General features: G+C 38.8%; 1 protein-coding gene across 1 annotated transcript in view; it reads left to right on the top strand.

Annotated features, from left to right (window-relative positions):
• Nucleotides 1–5,482: 5,482 nt before the first annotated feature.
• Nucleotides 5,483–21,259, top strand: part of Gcn2 (eukaryotic translation initiation factor 2 alpha kinase Gcn2) — a 731,408-nt gene continuing 715,631 nt past the window's right edge. The window contains exon 1 of the mRNA XM_067140578.2: nt 5,483–5,894. Coding sequence (XP_066996679.1) covers nt 5,838–5,894 — 57 coding nt within the window. The 5' untranslated portion in view covers nt 5,483–5,837. The remainder of the gene's footprint in view (nt 5,895–21,259) is intronic.

Consider the following 21,259-nt stretch of genomic DNA (forward strand, 5'->3'; position numbering starts at 1 on the left):
TCACGTCCAAGCCTGAAAAATTGTAATAAGATGGTGGGATAAACAATGTGATGCAATGGTCAAACGCCGCAAAATTCTCTTTCGACAACTTCGAACTAACCTCACATATTATCACTATATCATTTACCAGAAGTATACAGCACTTATGAAACGCACCTTTAATCATAAACGAAAGGGATCCTGGAAAAAATTCATCTCTACTATTCATAGAAATACTGATCCACAAATTATTTGGTCTGCTATTCGATCCCTGGGTCACATTCAACGACGGCACAATACTGTTACCATTCATCCTGATAATCTACAGACATTTTATAATGAACTAACTCCAAATTTCGCGATACCCCAATTTCCGCTGTCTTCGTCCGTACATAATGTTCAGTTTGACACACTTATGCAACCCATTGAACTAATAGAATTCCTCACTGCTGTAGAAGGTAAGACTTCTACTTCCCCGGGTCTGGATTGCATTACTTACAAAATGATACAACATCTTCCACACAGAGCTCAAAACATTTTAATCACGTACTTCAATTCGGTTTTAACGTCCGCCACAACTCCACCGGATTGGAATCAATTTCTCCTAGTGCCATTAGAGAAACCACCAACTGAAGGACATGTATATCCTCGGTACCGAGGCATAACCTTCGGATCCTGTACTAGGAAGGTTTTTCTACGTATACTGATCAGTCGCCTACTATGGTGCTTGTAATATTATAATTTATTGCCAAAATACCAATTTGCTTTTATCAAGGGAAGAAGTACTTTTGACGCTATAAACATTTTCTTAACGGATCTTACTTTAGCTAGATTTCGAAAACAAGATACTCTTGCCATTTTCATAGACATCAAACAGGCATACGATAATGTTAATATTCATGTATTACTCCAATAATTAACGGATATGCAATTTCCTCCCAATTTTATAACTATCATAGGCCAACTTTTATACTATCGATGCCTACACGTTATATCATCATGGCAGCCTCCTAACATTCGTTATAGTTCCAAGGGCTTACCCCAAGGTGACGTACTAAGTGGTATATTATTTGCATTATACCTAAAGGATCTAGAAACACTCATTACTCGTGATGCTCGCATAATTACGTACGCGGATGATGTCCTAATATACGTTACTAAAAGTATCGTATTGGAAGCCAGACAAACCATTTCGCAAGCACTAGACAACGCAAATAATAGGTTCAATGTCCATGGATTCGAAGTTTCGCAGAATAAGTGTGCTGCCATGGTATTCACCAGTAAACGAAGCTATGATCAATCACCAATACAAAGTAGTACTTTAATCATTGCGATTCGCACAACCTATAAATATTTAGGTATATATTTAGATAATAAGTTAACCTGGAAATATCATTTTGAATCCCTACACTATAAAACAAATAACTTTTCAAATATTCTCAAAGCTATCGTAAGGAGGAACTGGGGAGGGGGGGCGGACCCAGTCATGGCGTTGACAATCTATAAGAATACCATACGATCAAGGTTAGATTACGGATGCTTCTATTTTAACAATGCATCTGCCACCCTTGTCCATAAATTAGACGTTATTCAATACAAAGCGATACGACTATGCATTGGTGCATTGAAATCAACCCCCACTAACGCGTTGCTGGTTGAAACTGGAGAAATGCCGTTGTTCTTACGGAGAAAGTTTCTAGCAAACAAGTTCTTACTAAGAAAAATCTCGCTTACCTCCTATTTGTTATTTCCTAAAGTACAACTTCTCTCGGAATATTTTCAAAAATACCCTAATACTAAATTAAAACCGCCTGACCTCTTAAAAGCCTTTGAAAACATTAGAGATTATAACAATCAAGTCATTGAATGTCCCTCTCTACCTCATTATTCCTTCCCATACTCTGTATCATTGTATAAACCACAACTTATTATATCCCAATTCGGATTCAGTACCACACAAAGCATAAAATCTTCTCATATTATTTCTTTTCCATTCCCAGTATGCCTATCTCCTCATCAGGATACATTAAATATTTACACGGATGTCTCTCGAAATGACCAAGGTGTCGGAGCAGCCTACTATATACCTTCATCTAAAACCTCCGGTAAATTCACACTACCAAAACATGCTTCTATCTTCACTGCTGAAGCATTCGCCATTCGGCAGGCCCTATTATATGTCAAACGTCATGCTATACCCAAAGCCATCATATTTTCTGATTCACAGAGTGTTCTAAAATGCATACAATCAACTCAAAGTCCAAGTTCGTCTTATGTCCTCAATATTAAGAAAACTATTATTTAACCTAGACCAAAACCATCAGGATATAACGTTGGTCTGGATTTCAGGCCATTCTAATATTAATGGCAATCTTAAAGCTGATTTACTTGCCAAAGACGCTGCTTTAGGAAATGGGTTCAACTGTAACATCGCTATTCCCGCTAGCGATATTCAACCTCTCATAAAACATGCACTTTTTCAGGAATGGCAGGACGATTGGAAAGGATCTGCGACTTTAAAGGGTGGTTTTTATTTTAATGTGCAACCTTCTATCTGTTTACGGCCATGGTTTGCTAAAGGGAAATACACACGTCGGCATGTTACCACTATCATTCGCCTTCGTTTTAACCATGTACTCACACCGGCCTATAAATTTAGATTTCAGTTAAATGACTCACCGCTATGTAGTTGTGGTAACGCTATCGGGGATGCTAATCACATTATTCTCCAATGTAAAACATTTTACTTACAACGAAACATTCTCTTTCAACGATTATTAGAACAACAGGTTGCCTTTCCCACATGTGTCTCTTGCCTAGTATCCAATCCCACACCGGAAATTGTGGTGGCCATCACGGACTACTTAAATCAATGTAACATTTGTCTTTGAATACTCTCATACAATTGAAATTACTCAGTGTGATGTATATAGTTCTTCGTAATTCTCCTGATAATAATGACCAATCGTTCTATACGCATACATGTAACATTCATATAATAAGAAAATAGAGACTACAGTGTTCAAGCGAGTGTACATTTGGTGACTGGTTAAATTGCGTGTGTGCAGCGCTCAACAACACAAAAGCAGGAGAAGAAGATATTTGGCCGTGACTTCCGCCGAGATGAAAGCAGGAAGCAATGCAGAAACTGTGATGGCGCTGGCAGCAGCAGTGAAAATGAATGCGATGAAGCACACAATGAATGTAATGACGTTCTTGTGTTGCAAGAAAAGGCTTCCCTTGTTGCAGGTTGTAAATACAAGTTGAGGAACAAAGAGCATACAGGCAGTATTTTGGCCTGGCCTGAAATATTCGTTCAAGGGATAGGCCCAATGGATGTCAAATACTTGTGCCCATTTCCACTCCATGGAAATGCCAGGATGAGAACTTCCATACATACTACAGCCGCCCCCCTCCAATTCCTAGCAACTATCCCTATCCGCGACCGTTGATCTTAAAACCTGGTCACGTAAAACAACAAATACCAAATCGCACTGTGTAATGGATAATTAGGCTACTTCAATGAACTGTATACATTATTTTGCACATCGTGGTTATTCAATTTTGGTTGATGTATTAATTTTTAAGAACTTCTAGAAACATGAATATTGCGGCAAATATCACCTCTGAAATCAGAGAACATCACAATTACCTGGACCATCACACAGATCAACGTCCGAACTAAAGGTATCGTGTTTTCCAACCAAAGGAAGACGTGATATTTTTTTGACCAAAATATCCTTACTGTCCTCAAAGAAAATGCACGTCAGCCCACACCAAAAACGCCTGATCCGGATGAAATGTTCCTTATGTCTTAACTTCCACTAATTAAGCAGCTGAAACCCTCCGATCAAATGCATTTCCAAATATTTTTTTTTCAACTTCTGCAGTCCTTCACAACACCTTCTGAACCTCATACGATTAGCTCCGTCTACAACACATCTACAGCCAAATCCCACCCTCACCTACTTCCGTAGAGATATCCGATGAGGACTCGATCATATAGTTCTTTCAATTGTAAGACCAAGACTCCCAACTAGTCATAAGTAAACAAAAAAACAGTATGTTTGTAATGTAGCATTACCTAGGATTTGTAAATTAATTTGAATGTGAAAATAAATGAAAACTTACCTTAATGTCATTGCGAGTTTTCTTCCTCAGGGCATTTTTCAACAAACAGAAAAGCTGTTCAAATGAGGTCACGGACATTCTATAATAATCAAAACATGTATCTTGGTTGTCTTTTAGTTTATTGTCTAGGAGCACAAATTGTCCACCTGATGACCTGTCACTTAATATAGGATGGGTCCAGTATTTTCTTTGACGCCGCCGGGGACGACGACGACGAAGAACAACCAACGCAGCACCTAACGCAACTACGGAGTTAATATTTAAAAACGGAATGCCTTCCATATGTTGAGCAATGGCGATGTTTTGCTACTCACAATATACAACACACTAAAAAAAATCACGCCGTACAAACCCGCAAGTGTGGCGGCGTGTCGTCGTCAAGCTGCGTGAAAAACACTCAGAAATCCAGCGTGAACAAACCGAAAGTGTGGCCACCCCTCTCGCAGGTCGTTCAGCTGCGTGAAAAACACGAAGTCTCGCTGTGGCAAAACACGCAAGTGTGGCCGTAGACTTATGATCCTTTTCTTATGATTTCGGCATGTGTGGTCCATATCTCCACTTTGACGCCATTTTGAAACACGCAGAATATGCAATGGACACACTGTTAATCGCCCAAAACTGTGTACTTTAGTAAAAACAATCTTATTTGAAATATAATATATATTCTTCGTGTTTTCTCTACATGCAATTGCATGCCACACACCTAGAGTGCACAATTTATTCGATCTAATCTATTAAAAGTAACGCACCGTAAGAGGGAGAAATTGTATGAGTGGAGCTTAAACCATGGAAATGCTATTTCTCCTTGACACCACCCAGAGCGCTGTAGCAGCCATGGTTGCCACTCTATAGTCTTCTTTCTAGACGTTGGGTTCTGTAAACTATTTTAAAATGGTGCGGCAATCAGGCATAACTTTGAATGCAATATTTCCCCTAATTGTGAATCTGAGGGCAAAATTACCTTAGTTAGGCAATATTTTAGAATACTTCTGACGGCAGTCACATTATTGAGAGGATGGTAGATATGAAAAAGTAAAACATATCAAACCAATAAAGGTTTTCCATGAGACAGAAATATTCTTTTCTTATATTTCTGAATCCTTCAGATCAGTTGACCATTAAAAAATAATGCGAACTTATTCTTCTAATGCGACACAATGATTTAGTGATTATTGTTTTTCGGAAAATACATTGTAATCCATCCAATAATAGTTTTGTGCATAATTAGTAGTGTAATGATTCCACTGTATTTCTTCCATGTGTTCCACTTGTTACTAGTATATATATATATATATTTACCTGTATGGGTATATTATTTTTATTATGTTTGGAGACATGATTTTCTTGAATCTAGTCGTTTGTTGACAAATATTTGAAGGCGGGTTATGATTTAGAGAATGAAGTTGGCCTATCGATAGGAAATGATGTGAAAGAAATAGATCTCATGTCTGCGGACCTTAGTTTGATGCCGTCGCTTGCATTCGACAATGTTTCTTTATATAGTGTTTTCCTGCTTCGCTAATGCAATGGGTTATGATGTTAATTTCGGCTCAACACATTGAAACTTCGAAACCGATTTTCGACATGCGGTATTCCAAATTATTAAGGTTTGATTTTAATGACGGTTTTTTATTTTACCGCATACGACTGATATCCAGTTTAGTTCTATTTTGACGAACAAGGTTTTCAAAGGACACAGCACCTGCTAGGAAGATTGTGTCTTTGCTATGGCAGGAATTGAAACCCCACAGGAGAGGCAAGAGAATGAAATTCTGGCACTTAAGGCAAGTTTGGTTTGTTTTCTAGTGATTAATGTGTAGTTCCTGTAAGTATTTGTGTGTGTGTGATTTATTCAAGGACTTAATGATGGGGAGAACATTTTGCAGTAGTCCTGAAACGAGTGTTCATTGAATATTGTATGACAAATGGGAAATGTAGTAGACATTGAATGCTGGATGAGATAGACCGAGCTGCACTCATGTTAAAGATTGATTATTTTAAACTTGGACAAGGTTAAAGTTTAAAATCTTGGTCGAAGACCTCCTTATTATGTAAGCGTATCAGAGTATGTGTTTGACATGTGTGCGGAGGCTGAATTTAATTCCTGATCTTTAATGTTTTGATTCATGTTTGCTACACTTGAGAATCCCATTACTTTCCTCCGCCTCTGAAGTAATGTTCTGTAAAATTTCCAGAAATAAACTTGCCAATTACTTTTTTGTGGTCAGCTTGGTCTAAATGGGTAAAGATATTTCCGGGTGGTCATACCTGCTTTTCTCATCACCTCCTCCATGTTTTTCTCACTTGTAGACATTTTTTCAAGGCTACATAGTCCTATACACACTGTGCACACGAAGCTGGCTTGTGGTTAGTAAGGTGAATTAATTGGTTAGACTAATATAAAATAATGGGACCCTGGCAGGTTTGTTGTTGTAATATTGTGTTACAATCGTAGGTTAATATCAGTGGCGTATACTGAGGGCTACCAAGGCTATCGGTTAAGCTCAAACCTCAAAGGACAGTGTTCTCCCTAGGACCTTTTAAATAGGCGCATCGCCCTACCGTTTTTACAGACCGCCCAGCTAACATAACCTAGATATGTGTTAGTTTCATAACATTGATACATATTTGATCATTAGGTGTTACAAATTAAAATGCTAAATACTGTAAAAAAAATTATTTAAATGATAAATCTTCATTATTTTTAGCATAATTACATCAGTTACATCCGAGGTCAAATGTTGAGCTTGATTATCACGTAGTATCGTGTGCGAGCAGTGTCTGGATTAACTTGGAACCGCATGCAAACTCTAGATTTCGCATGGCACTCACAGCAACCGAGCGGTAAGTCCTGGTGTTGGGTGATGATGAACGAGCAGCAAAACTTATACATACATACATACATACCTACATTATCATTATAGACTGTTATGCCTTTCAGCGTTCAGTCTGCAAGCCTCTGAGAATTTACTAAACGTTGCCACAATCCTCGATTTGCAACTAGTGTTGTGGCCTCATTTAGTTCTATACCTCTTATCTTTAAATCGTTAGAAACCGAGTCTAACCATCGTCGTCTTGGTCTCCCTCTACTTCTCTTACCCACCATAACAGAGTCCATTATTCTCCTAGGTAACCTATCCTCCTCCATTCGCCTCACATGACCCCACCACCGAAGCCGGTTTATGCGTACAGCTTCGTCCATCGAGTTCATTCCTAAATTAGCCTTTATCTCCTCATTCCGAGTACCTTCCTGCCATTGTTCCCACCTGTTTGTACCAGCAATCATTCTTGCTACTTTCATGTCTGTTACTTCTAACTTATGAATAAGGTATCCTGAGTCCACCCAGCTTTCGCTCCCGTAAAGCAAAGTTGGTCTGAAAACAGACCGATGTAAAGATAGTTTCGTCTGGGAGCTGACTTCCTTCTTACAGAACTGTTGATCGCAGCTTCGAGCTCACTGCATTAGCTTTACTACACCTTGATTCAATCTCACTTACTATATTACCATCCTGGGAGAACACACAACCTAAATACTTGAAATTATTGACCTGTTCTAGCTTTGTATCACCAATCTGACATTCAATTCTGTTGAATTTCTTACCTACTGACATCAATTTAGTCTTCGAGAGGCTAATTTTCATACCATACTCATTGCACCTATTTTCAAGTTCCAAGATATTAGACTGCAGGCTTTCGGCACAGTCTGCCATTAAGACCAAGTCGTCAGCATAGGCCAAACTGCTTACTACATTTCCACCTAACTGAATCCCTCCCTGCCATTTTATACCTTTCAGCAGATGATCCATGTAAACTATGAACAGCAAAGGTGAAAGATTACAGCCTTGCCTAACCCCTGTAAGTACCCTGAACCAAGAACTCATTCTACCATCAATTCTCACTGAAGCCCAATTGTCAACATAAATGCCTTTGATTGATTTTAATAATCTACCTTTAATTCCATAGTCCCCCAGTATGGCGAACATCTTTTCCCTCGGTACCCTGTCATATGCTTTCTCTAGATCTAGGAAACATAAACACAACTGCCTATTCCTCTCGTAGCATTTTTCAGTTACCTGGTGCATACTGAAAATCTGATCCTGACAGCCTCTCTGTGGTCTGAAACCACACTGGTTTTCATCCAACTTCCTCTCAACGACTGATCGCACCCTCCCTTCCAAGATGCCAGTGAATACTTTGCCTGGTATACTAATCAATGAGATACCTCGATAGTTGTTGCAATCCTTCCTGTTCCCTTGCTTAGAGATAGGTGCAATTACTGCTTTTGTCCAATCTGAAGGTACCTTACCAACACTCCACGCTAATTTTACTACTCTATGCAGCCATTTCATCCCTGCCTTCCCACTATACTTCACCATTTCAGGTCTAATTTCATCTATTCCTGCTGCCTTATGACAATGGAGTTTATTTACTATCCTTTCCACTTCCTCAAGCATAATTTCACCAAACTCATTTTCCTCCTCCCCATGAGCTTGGCTGTGTGCGACACCGCCAGGATGATTTCCTTTTACATTGAGAAGATGTTCAAAATATTCCCTCCACCTCTCCAGTGATTCCCTGGGATCTATTATGAGTTCACCTGACTTACTCAAAACACTGTACATTTCCTTTTTCCTTCCCTTCCTAAGATTCTTTATTACTGTCCAGAAAGGTTTCCCTGCTGCTTGACCTAGCCTTTCCAGGTTATTACCAAAATCTTCCCATGACTTCTTTTTGGATTCTACAACTATTTGTTTCGCTCTGTTTCTTTCATCTACGTACCAATCCCTGTCTGCCTCGGCGCTTGTTTGGAGCCATTTCTGATAGGCCTTCTTTTTACGTTTACAAGCTGCTCTCACTTCATCATTCCACCAAGATGTTCGCCTTTTCCTATCTTTACACACAGTTGTTCCTAGGCAATCCCTTGCTGTTTCTACTACAGCATCCCTGTATGCCACCCATTCACTCTCTATATCCTGAACCTGCTTACTGTCTACTGTTCGAAACTTCTCACAAATCATATCCATGTACTTCTGTCTAATTTCCTCGTCCTGGAGATTTTCTACCCTTATTCGTTTGCAGACAGATTTCACTTTCTCTACCCTAGGCCTAGAGATACTTAGTTCACTACAGATCAGATAGTGGTCTGTATCATCGAAAAATCCGCGAAAAATTCGTACGTTCCTAACAGATTTCCTGAATTCAAAATCTGTTAAGATATAGTCTATTATGGATCTGGTACCCCTAGCCTCCCATGTGTAGCGGTGAATAGCCTTATGCTTGAAGAATGTATTCGTAACAGCTAAACCCATACTAGCACAGAAGTCCAGCAAACGCTTTCCATTCCCATTAGCTTCCATATCTTCCCCACATTTACCAATCACCCTTTCGTATCCTTCAGTTCTATTCCCAACTCTCGCATTGAAATCGCCCATTAGCACTATTCTATCCTTGCTGTTGACCCTGACCACGATGTCACTCAATGCTTCATAAAACTTGTCAACTTCATCCTCATCTGCATCCTCATCTGCACCCTCACATGGTGAATACACGGACACAATTCTTGTCCTAATTCCTCCCACTGACAAATCTACCCACATTATTCGCTCATTTATGTGCCTAACAGAAACTATGTTGCGTGCAATGGTATTCCTGATAAAGAGCCCTACCCCAGACTCTGCCCTTCCCTTTCTAACACCCGTCAAGTACACTTTATAATCTTCCACCTCTTCCTCATTATCTCCCCTTACCCGAATATCACTTACTCCTAGCACATCCAGATGCATCCTCTTTGCTGACTCAGCCAGTTCTACCTTCTTTCTTCCATAAGCCCCATTAATATTGATAGCTCCCCATCGAATTCCATTTCGTTCGCCAAGTTGATTCAAAGGAGTCCCTCGCCTGTCAAATGGGAGTGGGACTCCATTACTCCCATAGGTCCGAGGCTTGCTTAAAGTGTTCTGAGCTCGGTAAATTCATGAAGCAGGATGCTGCTCTACTTGCACATAGTCCAAGTGAGGATCTCTCCTCTAACGGGTTATGGACCACCAGTGAATTGTATAGTCCTAGCCGCCTGAGCACAAGGAGGGCCACGACTCATAATATGTCCGAGATGCCCACTCCCATTCCATAGCAACTGGTATCCCAACTCTCAGGACCACTTACTAGGCCACTCAGCCGTTGCCCATGGTTCACGAACTAGGACGTCACTGCAGTAACCCACAAACATGAACCAATAAGATCAAAATACTCTTATGTCTTGTTCGTGATAACACTAAAATAGTTCAATTTTGCAGTTAATATTTACCTGTCTGATATTATTGTTAATGTACTGAGGGGAATAAACTGAAATTTGATCGTAACTTTTTACGTAGTATTTCCCTCCACCTGGCTGGCGAAAATTTCTGGGGAGAGCACTGAAGGAGAACAATGGAAATATAAAGCACATTATAATGTAAGCATCTGACACATAGTTCCATTTAGAAAACCTGAAAGCAATGGGAAGCAACGTTGCATGTATTTCTGAGAGCAGGGCATCTGAAAGTGATCTTGCAGCCCAGGCTCTGCGTCCTTCTCCCCTCGACCCACCCCCTTCGGCTCACTGCTGTATGTCTGATAGGTGCGGGGACCTGGGGGATGGGTGTGCTAGGCTTCACTCCATCACATCGCCACTGCTAACGAACAACCATGCGTTACTCATATATACTTCCTCACCTCATACTTCTGACTTAATTATATACGTAGGCAAGCCAATAAGTAATCGCATTTTTGCTCTAATTGTCTTTAGGTTGGCTCTGTGGTGTTGTGTGCTCACCAGCCGCTGTCAATGTTGGCTCTGAAAAGAGCAGTTTGTTGAATATTCATTTGTGGGAAGGGGAGTTAGGGGAATAACTTACCAAGGGAGATATTAAATAAATTTTCAATTTCTTTGCAATCATTTAAGAAAAGGCTAGGAAAACAACAGATAGGAAATCTGCTACCTGGGCGACTGCCCTAAATGCAGATCAGTAGTGATTGATTGATTGATTGATTGATTGATTGATTGATTGATTGATTGATTGAATCTCATTGTGATGATTCTGATGTGGGAGAATCAGCTATCTAGGAAAAGTTGTAGTCCATTGCTCAGGGGATGCCCGGATATTAAAAAACACATCTTATAGGGAAGCTTCTCTCTCGAGTCCCAAATTGAGAATATTATGTGTAGACGTAGAGCCGAGCAGACAACATCCTGTCATCTCCATTGCATACTGTGTCCCTCTACGTGCTCTATGAATGACCACCTACTGTAGGTGCGACACCGGATACACTGAATGTTGCAACTTATGGGTAGCAACAGTTTGTAGTGGATTACCAAATGCATATATTGTACTATTTATTTCAATTTTAATTTGTAATACCCTGTAAGTTACAGTAGTTCTTTTGAAACAGTTGTTTTTTGTATGTATGGAGCTTCATCTCACTGAAAGGCGATGGATCCCTGAATTTCCTGAGACTACCCAGTGGGTGATTCAAAGCGATAGAGAGCGTGTTGAAAATGTGGGTTACGCCGTACTAGTGAGGGTGGATTTTTAGGAATGAGAAAAATCGTGTAACCGAGCAAGTGGCTGTGTGGTTAGGGTCACACAGCTGTGAGCTTGCATTCGGGAGATAGTGGATTCGAACCCCACTCTTGGCAGCCCTGAAGATGATTTTCTGTGGTTACATATTTTCACACCAGGCAAATGCTGGGGTTGTATCTTTCATTAAGGCCACGGCCGCTTCCTTCCCACTCCTAACCCTATCCCATCGTCGCCACAAGACTTGTCCGTGTCAGTGTGACGTAAGAAACTTGTAAAAATTTTTTTTTTGAAAAATGCAAAAATGATGTGAATTGATACCTAGAGTAGCTGGGAGGAGACCCTTCCTTTATGCTTGCTAAGGACCCACCAGCCTGCCCCTTGAAGTATTCTTACTTAAATAGAAAAGTTAAAACAGTCGGTTTCTCAAATGTGACCATTTCCTGTATTCCTCAATCAATCAATCAATCAATCAATACCGATCTGCATTTAGGGCAGTTGCCCAGGTGGCAGATTCCCTATCTCTTGCTTTCCTAGCCTTTTCCTAAATGATTTCAAAGAAATTGGAAATTTATTGAACATCTCCCTTGGTAAGTTATTCCAATCCCCAACTCCCCTTCCTATAAATGAATATTTGCCCCAGTTTGTCCTCTTGAATTCCAACTTTATCTTCATATTGTGATCTTTCCTACTTTTATGAACGCCATTCAAACTTATTCGTCTACACTGTCATTCCACATCATCTCTCCGCTGACAGCTCGGAACATACCACTTATGATATACTAACAATTTGTTGGTTATTTTGATCCACCTTTTCAATACAAATTACAGTTTGTGTTGCTAAGTTGTAATGTTACAACACTAATTTACACTGTGCGCATGTTAGTCTGTATGTTCCGGAGCCTTGAAATTTGTTATTGTAGGCATTTACTGTGTTATGGTTGTAAATCTTCATATGTTGGCCAAACTGGACGCAGTTTCCTAACCAGATACATGGAACACTTTAATGCCTTAAAACACAATAAATACTCCGCAATGAGTAATCATATGAAAGAAACCGGCCATCATTACACCTCAATAGACAAAGACCTTACAATAATCAAAAGAATCGAAAAGGGGAAGCTAATGACAGAATTCTAAAACATATATATTTATTTGGATCAATACTTTAATAAGGGAAAAAACTTGAATGACGCGGTCGAAATAAAAAGTCCGTTAATAGAGCAGTTGCCAACATTATTACGAAATCTCGAATCTGATAAAAGCAAATTCTTTAAAATATTCAATCTAAATACACTCACAACTGAAACCATTTCGGCAACGCAAAAAAGTACCCCTCCACATAACACGCCTGCAGGATCGTCCTCTACCCCCACCTCGACAACAAATAAGAATTCCCCACCACGTAGCACGTCAATAGCAAACGTCCCGCCCAACATCTCTTCCCCTCAACCCCCTACCCGCCCTTCACAACAGCTCTTTCATACGTACAACACAAGGAGTAGAGCCACAACAGACAATAGTCACAGTAACGCAATAAGGCCCGCAAGATTCTGTAGCAGCAGACAAAGGGGTAAGTGATAATGCAACATCAACACTCACATTATAAGCACAAAACACACACACACACACACACACACACACACACACACACACACACACACACACACACACACACACACACACACACACACAAAATATTACTTAAGTTCATTTCCATTTGTTCCAGATGCTTCTTCCATTCCATAAATCGAAAGAAACATAATCAGATACCGGTACTCAAAATTTGGATTGAAGCCCCTTTTAACCATAACTTACATCAAAACAATAAACTTCCAACGGAGAGTCTGGTCGCTACAAACAAGAATTAAATATGTCAATATTTCCTCTGATCAAATTGCCAAACTGCAGCAGCAAGCCTCATCAAATCTAGAAGCCATTTTCCAACGAACTCAAGACTTCATTTCTAGACTATCATCATGACTAATCACGCATAATGCAAAATTACAGTCTTTTTAAATAACATTATTTAGAGAGCACAATTCTTAACTAAAATTCTCAATACTGAAATGTTACTGTATTCTAGAAACCAACACACTTCAGAAACTATGGCTCCTATATATTAACATCCAATATTTATATTTATGACTCAAATTTTAATGCCAAATTATAGTTGAATCAATTTTATTTTAACATTGCAAATAATTTTTAGCCAAATTTTCAAATTGTAAAAACTGTGATTTGGACGTCAATGTGTTTTAGAATTAAGAGTTAATCCATTTTAACATTGCAAATCATATTGTCATAATTTTTAATGTGTATATTATTCTTGTTTTAAATATTATTATCACTGAAATTAGATTTACATTCAATGTAATGAAATTTGTAACAACCCAAATATGACAAACCTTGAGGCAATTGTATAGGCTGATGATGCTTGTGAATAAAAGCGAAACATGTCCCGGTAAATTAGTGTTGTAACATTACAACTTAGCAACACAAACTGTAATTTGTATTGAAAAGGTGGATCAAAATAACCAACAAATTGTTAGTATATCATAGCATAGTTCAATACGGGTCTAATAATGAGATTAGTTACATGTAACATACCACTTGGTCGAGCAGCTCTTCTTCTTTCTCTCAATTCTTCCCAACCCAAACATTGCAACATTTTTGTAACGCTACTCTTTTGTCGGAAATCACCCAGAACAAATTGAGCTGCTTTTCTTTGGATTTTTTCCAATTCTTCAAACAGGTAATTCTGGTGAGTGTCCCACACACTGGAACCATACTCTAGTTGAGGTCTTACCAGAGACTTATATGCACTCTCCTTTACATCCTTACTATAACCCCTAAACACCCTCATAACCATGTGCAGAGATCTGTACCCTTTATTTACAATCCCATTTATGTGATTACCCCAGTGAAGATCTTTCCTTATATTAACGCCTAGATACTTACAATGATCCTATCGGCTGGAGAGCAGTTTCTATTGTCCCTGATAGAGCTCGCATCTTGTGTGGCCCATTGCTGGCACATTTTGTGAAAAATAATGAAACTGCTTAGTATGAAAGTGATGTCATGGTATGTGCTGGATATAATTGCAGTATCCACTATGTTATATTAACCCATTAGTGCTCAGAATTATATTATTTTTATTTTGTAGTTTTTAATTGATAATTGTTTTAATGATTCCATGTACTATAAAGATTTTTTTATTACTCGACATTGGAACACCGAGAAATTTAATGGCAACTTAAGTTGCCACTGAGCACTAGAGTTATCACTTGAAAAAATAGTTGGAAAATGAATTTCCATACTTTGTATATTTGATTTATTTGTTGATAAAGTTACTATAATAATAAAATGTGTATTTTAGCACCTCTTGTGGGTAGGAGACTTAGAAGAAGAATACACCCATGATATCCCCTGCCTGTCATAAGAGGTGACTAAAAGGGGAGACACTTCATGTGGGTGGAGGATGCAGATGAAGAATACACCCCTAGTATCCCTTGGCTGTCGTAGGAGGAGATTACAGTGAAAGGGGCGACCAAGGGTTGGTGGCTTATAAATCTCATATTTTGTCCCGTATTGGCTCATCATCATTGTCATTATCATCACAGGTGTTTTATTTGCCTTAGAAGGTGGGAATTTCCTTGTAACATAACCTTAGTCAAGGGATGGTGGACTTAGAACCGTTAGACTACTTACGATTGGTACCATTACGTGAGGAATACCATGGGTTGATGTTACTTGCGATTAGTACCAGAATGCAAGGAACACCATGGGTTTATGTTACCTAGGAGCAGTACCATTACGTGAGGAACACCACGGGTCTTTGCGTTGCCTGTGATTAGTACAATCATGTGCATCCCACAGAGGTAGGGGTGTGGGCGCTTGGCTGCGCTGACTATTGTCTGGCGAGTGCAAGTGCTGAGTGCTGCCCTCAAATGTGTTGGTTCCATTGTTTTCAGACTGGGTCTGCGTTACCTATGAGTAGTACCTCTATATGAGAAACACCATGGATCTTCGTTGCCTGTGATTAGTACCACTGTGTAAGGAACACAATGGGTCTTCGTTGCCTAAGAGTAGTACAATTATGTATGGAACACATGGGTCTGTGTTATCTATGAGTGGTACCATAATGTGTGATACACCGTGGGTCTACATTGCCTATGTTTAGTACCATTATGTGAAGAACACCATACCGAGCTCGATAGCTGCAGTCGCTTAAGTGCGGCCAGTATCCAGTATTCGGGAGATAGTAGGTTCGAACCCCATTGTCGGCAGCCCTGAAGAGGGATAATGGCAAATGGTACACTAAAATACATTATTGTCAAGCACTAAATTTTAAATTAACAAGAGACGAAGAAAATTTTCCTAGAATACAATATTATACAATTTACGCTAATAATTTTTTCTATTAAACGCGCACATCATCCTTAATAAATTTATATTGTTTGCAAAATTCTACTTATAATATCTCCTGTACTTACATAGTCAACTCATATACAGTATGTGAAATTAGTTAAAACATCCTAATCGACTTCCAAGTGCCAATTGACGGAAACCAACCCCCCTATCTCGGGGATGACCTCTGATGAACCGAGCGGAAGGGCCTGTAATCTTTAAATACAAATGACTGGAACAAACCTCAACTCATTTCATTTTAAGTCGGTATCTCATTCACTGTAAGTCAGAGCTGCAAATCTGAATAGATCATTCTGTGCCGAATGAACGCGGGTTATGCTGAGCATGGAAACAGGCAGTGATATTTATAATGAGTGTTTAACTTTTATGATGAATCTTGTATACTAAGAAAGCTGTAATGACTAAAAATCAATTATCGGCAAAAGCCGATGGCAATTTAAACAGGCGGTGTGCATAGCCTGAACTAATCAGTTTCATCTGAGATGGTAAAACATTATCATGGGCAGGAAACTGACTAAGCATGGCGAACACTAGGCGGGTGAATAACATTTCAGAAGTGCCGAATCAGTGATCGCGGATCGCACCGGGTCGAATTAGACACACCATCGTGAGTGTCAAAGTTCTGGTGTGGGCAGAACAAAGATCAAATGTGTGATAGTGTAATAGGTCCTCGGCATCAGTAATTAAATTGATGTGTAAAAAGTAAAAATTTGTAAAGTAATAATTAAGATGTTTGTGATGGGTGAACGCCCAGGATTAACCCATATCATGACGGCCAGCAAGATGAATGACTAAGGGGATAAGGGCCATACGGCTTCTCATCCACCTTAGCCACTGGAATTCTACACAGAGACGAGTACCCAAATTTGATTTAATTTTAGGGATGTTATCACGATAAGACGGGGATATGTGTAAATTAATCATGGTTACTTAACGTAACGCAATGATCGCTTCACGAATCCATGATTTTTTTAAGATAGACTGATGTACTAATTTATATTAACGTAATTATGGGTTAGATTAATTATTTGATCATTTGTTTGTTGTATATAATGTAAAAATTTGTTATATCTTTCAATTAATGCATGCTTGTTGTCAATACATTGATTTGAGTTCATATAAAGTGTTAGGTTTATTTATGCTAACCCAGTTTATTTTTATATTTGTCTATCACTTTGATGCTTAAGGTACTGTAGTTAGGCATCTTTGCTATGAGAAATCCAGATACATGAAAGTGCCAGTGTGTTTAATTATGTGTGTGCGTACGTAAGGTCATGTATTATAACAACAACAACAACAACAATAATAATAATAATAATAATAATAATAATAATGCTTTGTGAGATTCCAAGTTAAAGCAGTTTAAATGTGGAGATAACATGTGGCACGTGGAAGCCATTAATTCAGGCAGAAAATTTGATTTTAATATTATTTGTTGATTTAATGATTTTGGACTCAATAATAATGAAAATAATTTGTTTAGAAGTGATAGAGGCACTTGTATAGGATGGTCACACTATGTTGAAGGCCCGGAGTGGGTTAAGCCCATTTTTTATTTCGGAAGTCGAGTGGGACAAAAATCTGGCATGAGATAAAATTGAGTCGTACTGATGTTGATGATAAAATAGATGAATCCAGAGGCCTACATCGATGTTATATGCCGATTCTGGTGTTATGAGTGGCAGAAGAGTCCGCGCTCTGAGGATTAATAAATAAAATATTTGAAGAGTTCCAGTGAAATAAATGGACTTCAAATGAGAAGGAAAGAATAATTTAGTACTCGCAGGGACTGGATAGAGATTCCCAGCCACGAGGTGTCATGGGATTTGAGATTTGACTTGGGAGGACATGGTGTCCCATAAATTAATAACAGTACGAAATGAAGTAAGGTTGCGGTTCGATTACAGTTATTGTGTTCCGACCGATGTGAAATTGGATCTTGGTTGTTCAGATGGGAGTTAACATATGTGACTAAATTATAAGGATTGAAAATCAAAATTTAAAAGTTATTAATAATAATATTAATATTCCAAGTGAATCGGAAATTAACTGATCGCTTGGTGCCCAAACATGATCGGAACCGTGAAGGTTATGGATTAATAATAATGGTAATAATGTGAAACAATTGATAATAATAATAATAATAATAATAATAATAATAATAATAATAATAATAATTTGAAGAAGCATAAGAAGAGGAACTTACAATATTATTTCTGAGAATAATAGTAATGGTGAAAAAGGAAATTAAAATATTAAATCGATGATGATTGTTATGATAATGATGATCTCCACTAATAATAATAATCATAATAATGATAGGAGAATAATAATAATAATAATAATGTTATTTGCTTTACGTCCCACTAACTACTTTTACGGTCTTCGGTGAGGGAGAATAATAATAATACAGTCGTGTTGGTTGGAACCATAATGTGTACTCCAATTGGGAGTTTACTGGCAGTATGTGCGAATGACCGCGGATGACACCTGTCATAATTAGGCCAGCATAGTGTTAAACTTTCCCATACGTTCTTGTTGTATTGACAAATGTAAATATTGATTTAAGCTTTGAGTTGACGAGCTAGTCCTGGCATGTTCGTGAATCTGGATATGTATGCTAGGGTCCGTCCGTCCAATTAGTTTCCGTTTTAGATACGATAACATTTCCACGGTGGGAATCTGGCCTACCTGAATGTATATAACCGGAGGTGACTCATCACCGGGAACGTGAAGGTGACAGTAATTCTAGTTTACCTTCATGCTCACATCTCCTAACAGGATTGTCAGTGGTGTCATTACCACTCATACGGATGTTGGTTCGATCCCCATGGATCAGCTGGTCGAACACACAAATATTATCCACACCATCAGAGATGGGACAAGAAACCATGTATTCTTTTCAGGATTGAAATTGTAAGGTGTGAAAGTGTCATAAATTGAAATTTGCCTGATGAAATTAATAAATTGCTCCTTATTGCAATTTCAAAATGGATCAGTTACCATATTTTTTAATTATAGTTAGTCAAGTATGCCCATGGAATTTAAGTTGGACATCACTTCCCAGTCCTATTGTGGAGTCCTTTCATTTGTGTCTATGATTGAGCCTTCCCCTACCTTAATTTGCATGTCCCCTTCATCTCTGATTTATTTTGACATCTACTAATGAACCGGTCACCCCTGTGATTAATGCTAGCCTGGGACTCAGAGGGTGAGTGGGTGCAGTATGGCATGAAAATCAGTACAGGGAAAAGCAAGACTATGGTGATGTCAGGGGGGGGGGGGAAGGCAAGGAAAGGGTTCTGTGAAAATTAGAAGTCAGAGTCTGGAAATTGTGGACAGTTTTAAATTCCTAGGAATTGAATGAATGCAAAATGCTAGGGTGGACATGGAGATTAGCAGGAGGGTACAGCAGAGTATTGCACTCTACCAAAGTGTAAGAAAACTTGTTTCGAGCAAAGAAGTACCAGGGAAAAGTAAGGAGATAATGTACAAAGTGTACTACATACCCATACTGACGTATGCAGCTGAGACTTGGACTTTGGCTAGCAGGCGATAGAGTAGAATTCAAGCCAGTGAGATGAAATTCTTAATAAGTATGATAGGAAAGACAAGCAAAAACAGACTGAGAAATGATGAAGTTAGGAAGGAAGTTGGTATAGGAAAGCTAAATGAGAGAGTTGAAAAGAATAAACTAAGATGGTTTGGATATGTAAAGGGGATGGAGAATAGAATTCCAAGACGGAAGCTGGAGGCAAAGTGCGAGGGCACAAGAGCAAGAGGAAGACCCAGAACAAGGTGGATTGAATCAGTGAAGAGCGGCATAAGAAGACAAAATTTAGACTGGGACAAAATCATTGAAGATGGTGGAAGGAAAGAGGAAGATGGAGAAGTGCCATAAATATCCAGACCCAGCAGGAGCTGGATAAGGGGAAATGATGATGATCCTATAGGCTGCATGTACCACAAATATATTGGTAAATGATCCGCCTAGTCAATACTATTTATTAATTTTATTTACCTTTCACCTCAACATTACGTTTAGTACATGTTTCGAGAATATATATGCATTCTCTTCTTCAGCTACTGAATTAGAATTCCAGTATACAATAAGACCTAGTAAAAGAGGGGGGGGGGGGGAGGCATTAAGAAATCTAAAACTATGACCATTACAATGTAACATTTAAAAAATTGGAAGGATAAAGACATGGAATTAAATTCCATTTCTTCAAGTACAATAAAACACAATATGATGTCTGTTTGAATTAAAATGTTGAGCACAGCATCTTGTTGTGATGTGAGTTCACAGTATCCTTGATGTTGCAATGCTATCTTGTAAAGTTCAAATGAAGTGGTATTAAGAATAAAATGAGATTGCACTAAAACTTGTCCTGCCGGTACCCTCCGTTAATGGGTGTGTTATGCAGCCAGGTTGAAATAAAGTTAAAATGGACAATATGATATACATAGTGCATATGGCGTGCATCTATTGAGGAGATATAAAAGCAACTGGGGTTGTACGACGACTCTTCCTTGATGTTGCACTGCTATCTTGTAAAGTTCAAATGGAGTGGTGTTAAGAATAAAATGAGATTGCACTAAAAGTTGTAGTCCTGCCGATACCCTCCGTTAATGGGTGTGTTATGCAGCCAGGTTGAAAAAAAGATAAAATGGTCAATATGATGATATAAATAGTGCGTGTGGCGTGCATCTATTGAGGAGATATAAAAGCAACTAGGGTTGTAAGTCAATATGGATCCAATACCGGCCACTATGGTCAAGATTATTAATAGGCTGCATGTACGTCAATTTAGTTGTTCCATGGTACTTTATCACTTGGCAGAGTAAACTGAATCTCTTGGGCGATGTACGGCTGTTGTTACCAAATAATTACATCAGGTAAACACCAGTTGTGTCACCAGAAATCTCTTTTACGTGCCAATATCGTATGAAATGGAGTGTCAAGTGGAATTCTTTCCATCCTTTGAAAATCAAACTACTTCTACCCACTATCTTGGGATATGGAAGCTGACATTCTACCACTGATCCACAGAGGAAGCTGAACAGGGCATAGCATGGATGTATTCTACCTTCCCCACTGATAGGGAAATTTGTGTAACAGGGTATAGGAAGGAAGAGATTGCATAACAAGAATAATACAT

The sequence above is a fragment of the Anabrus simplex genome, chromosome 2, assembly GCF_040414725.1.
Source record: "Anabrus simplex isolate iqAnaSimp1 chromosome 2, ASM4041472v1, whole genome shotgun sequence".
Lineage (NCBI taxonomy): Eukaryota > Metazoa > Arthropoda > Insecta > Orthoptera > Tettigoniidae > Anabrus > Anabrus simplex.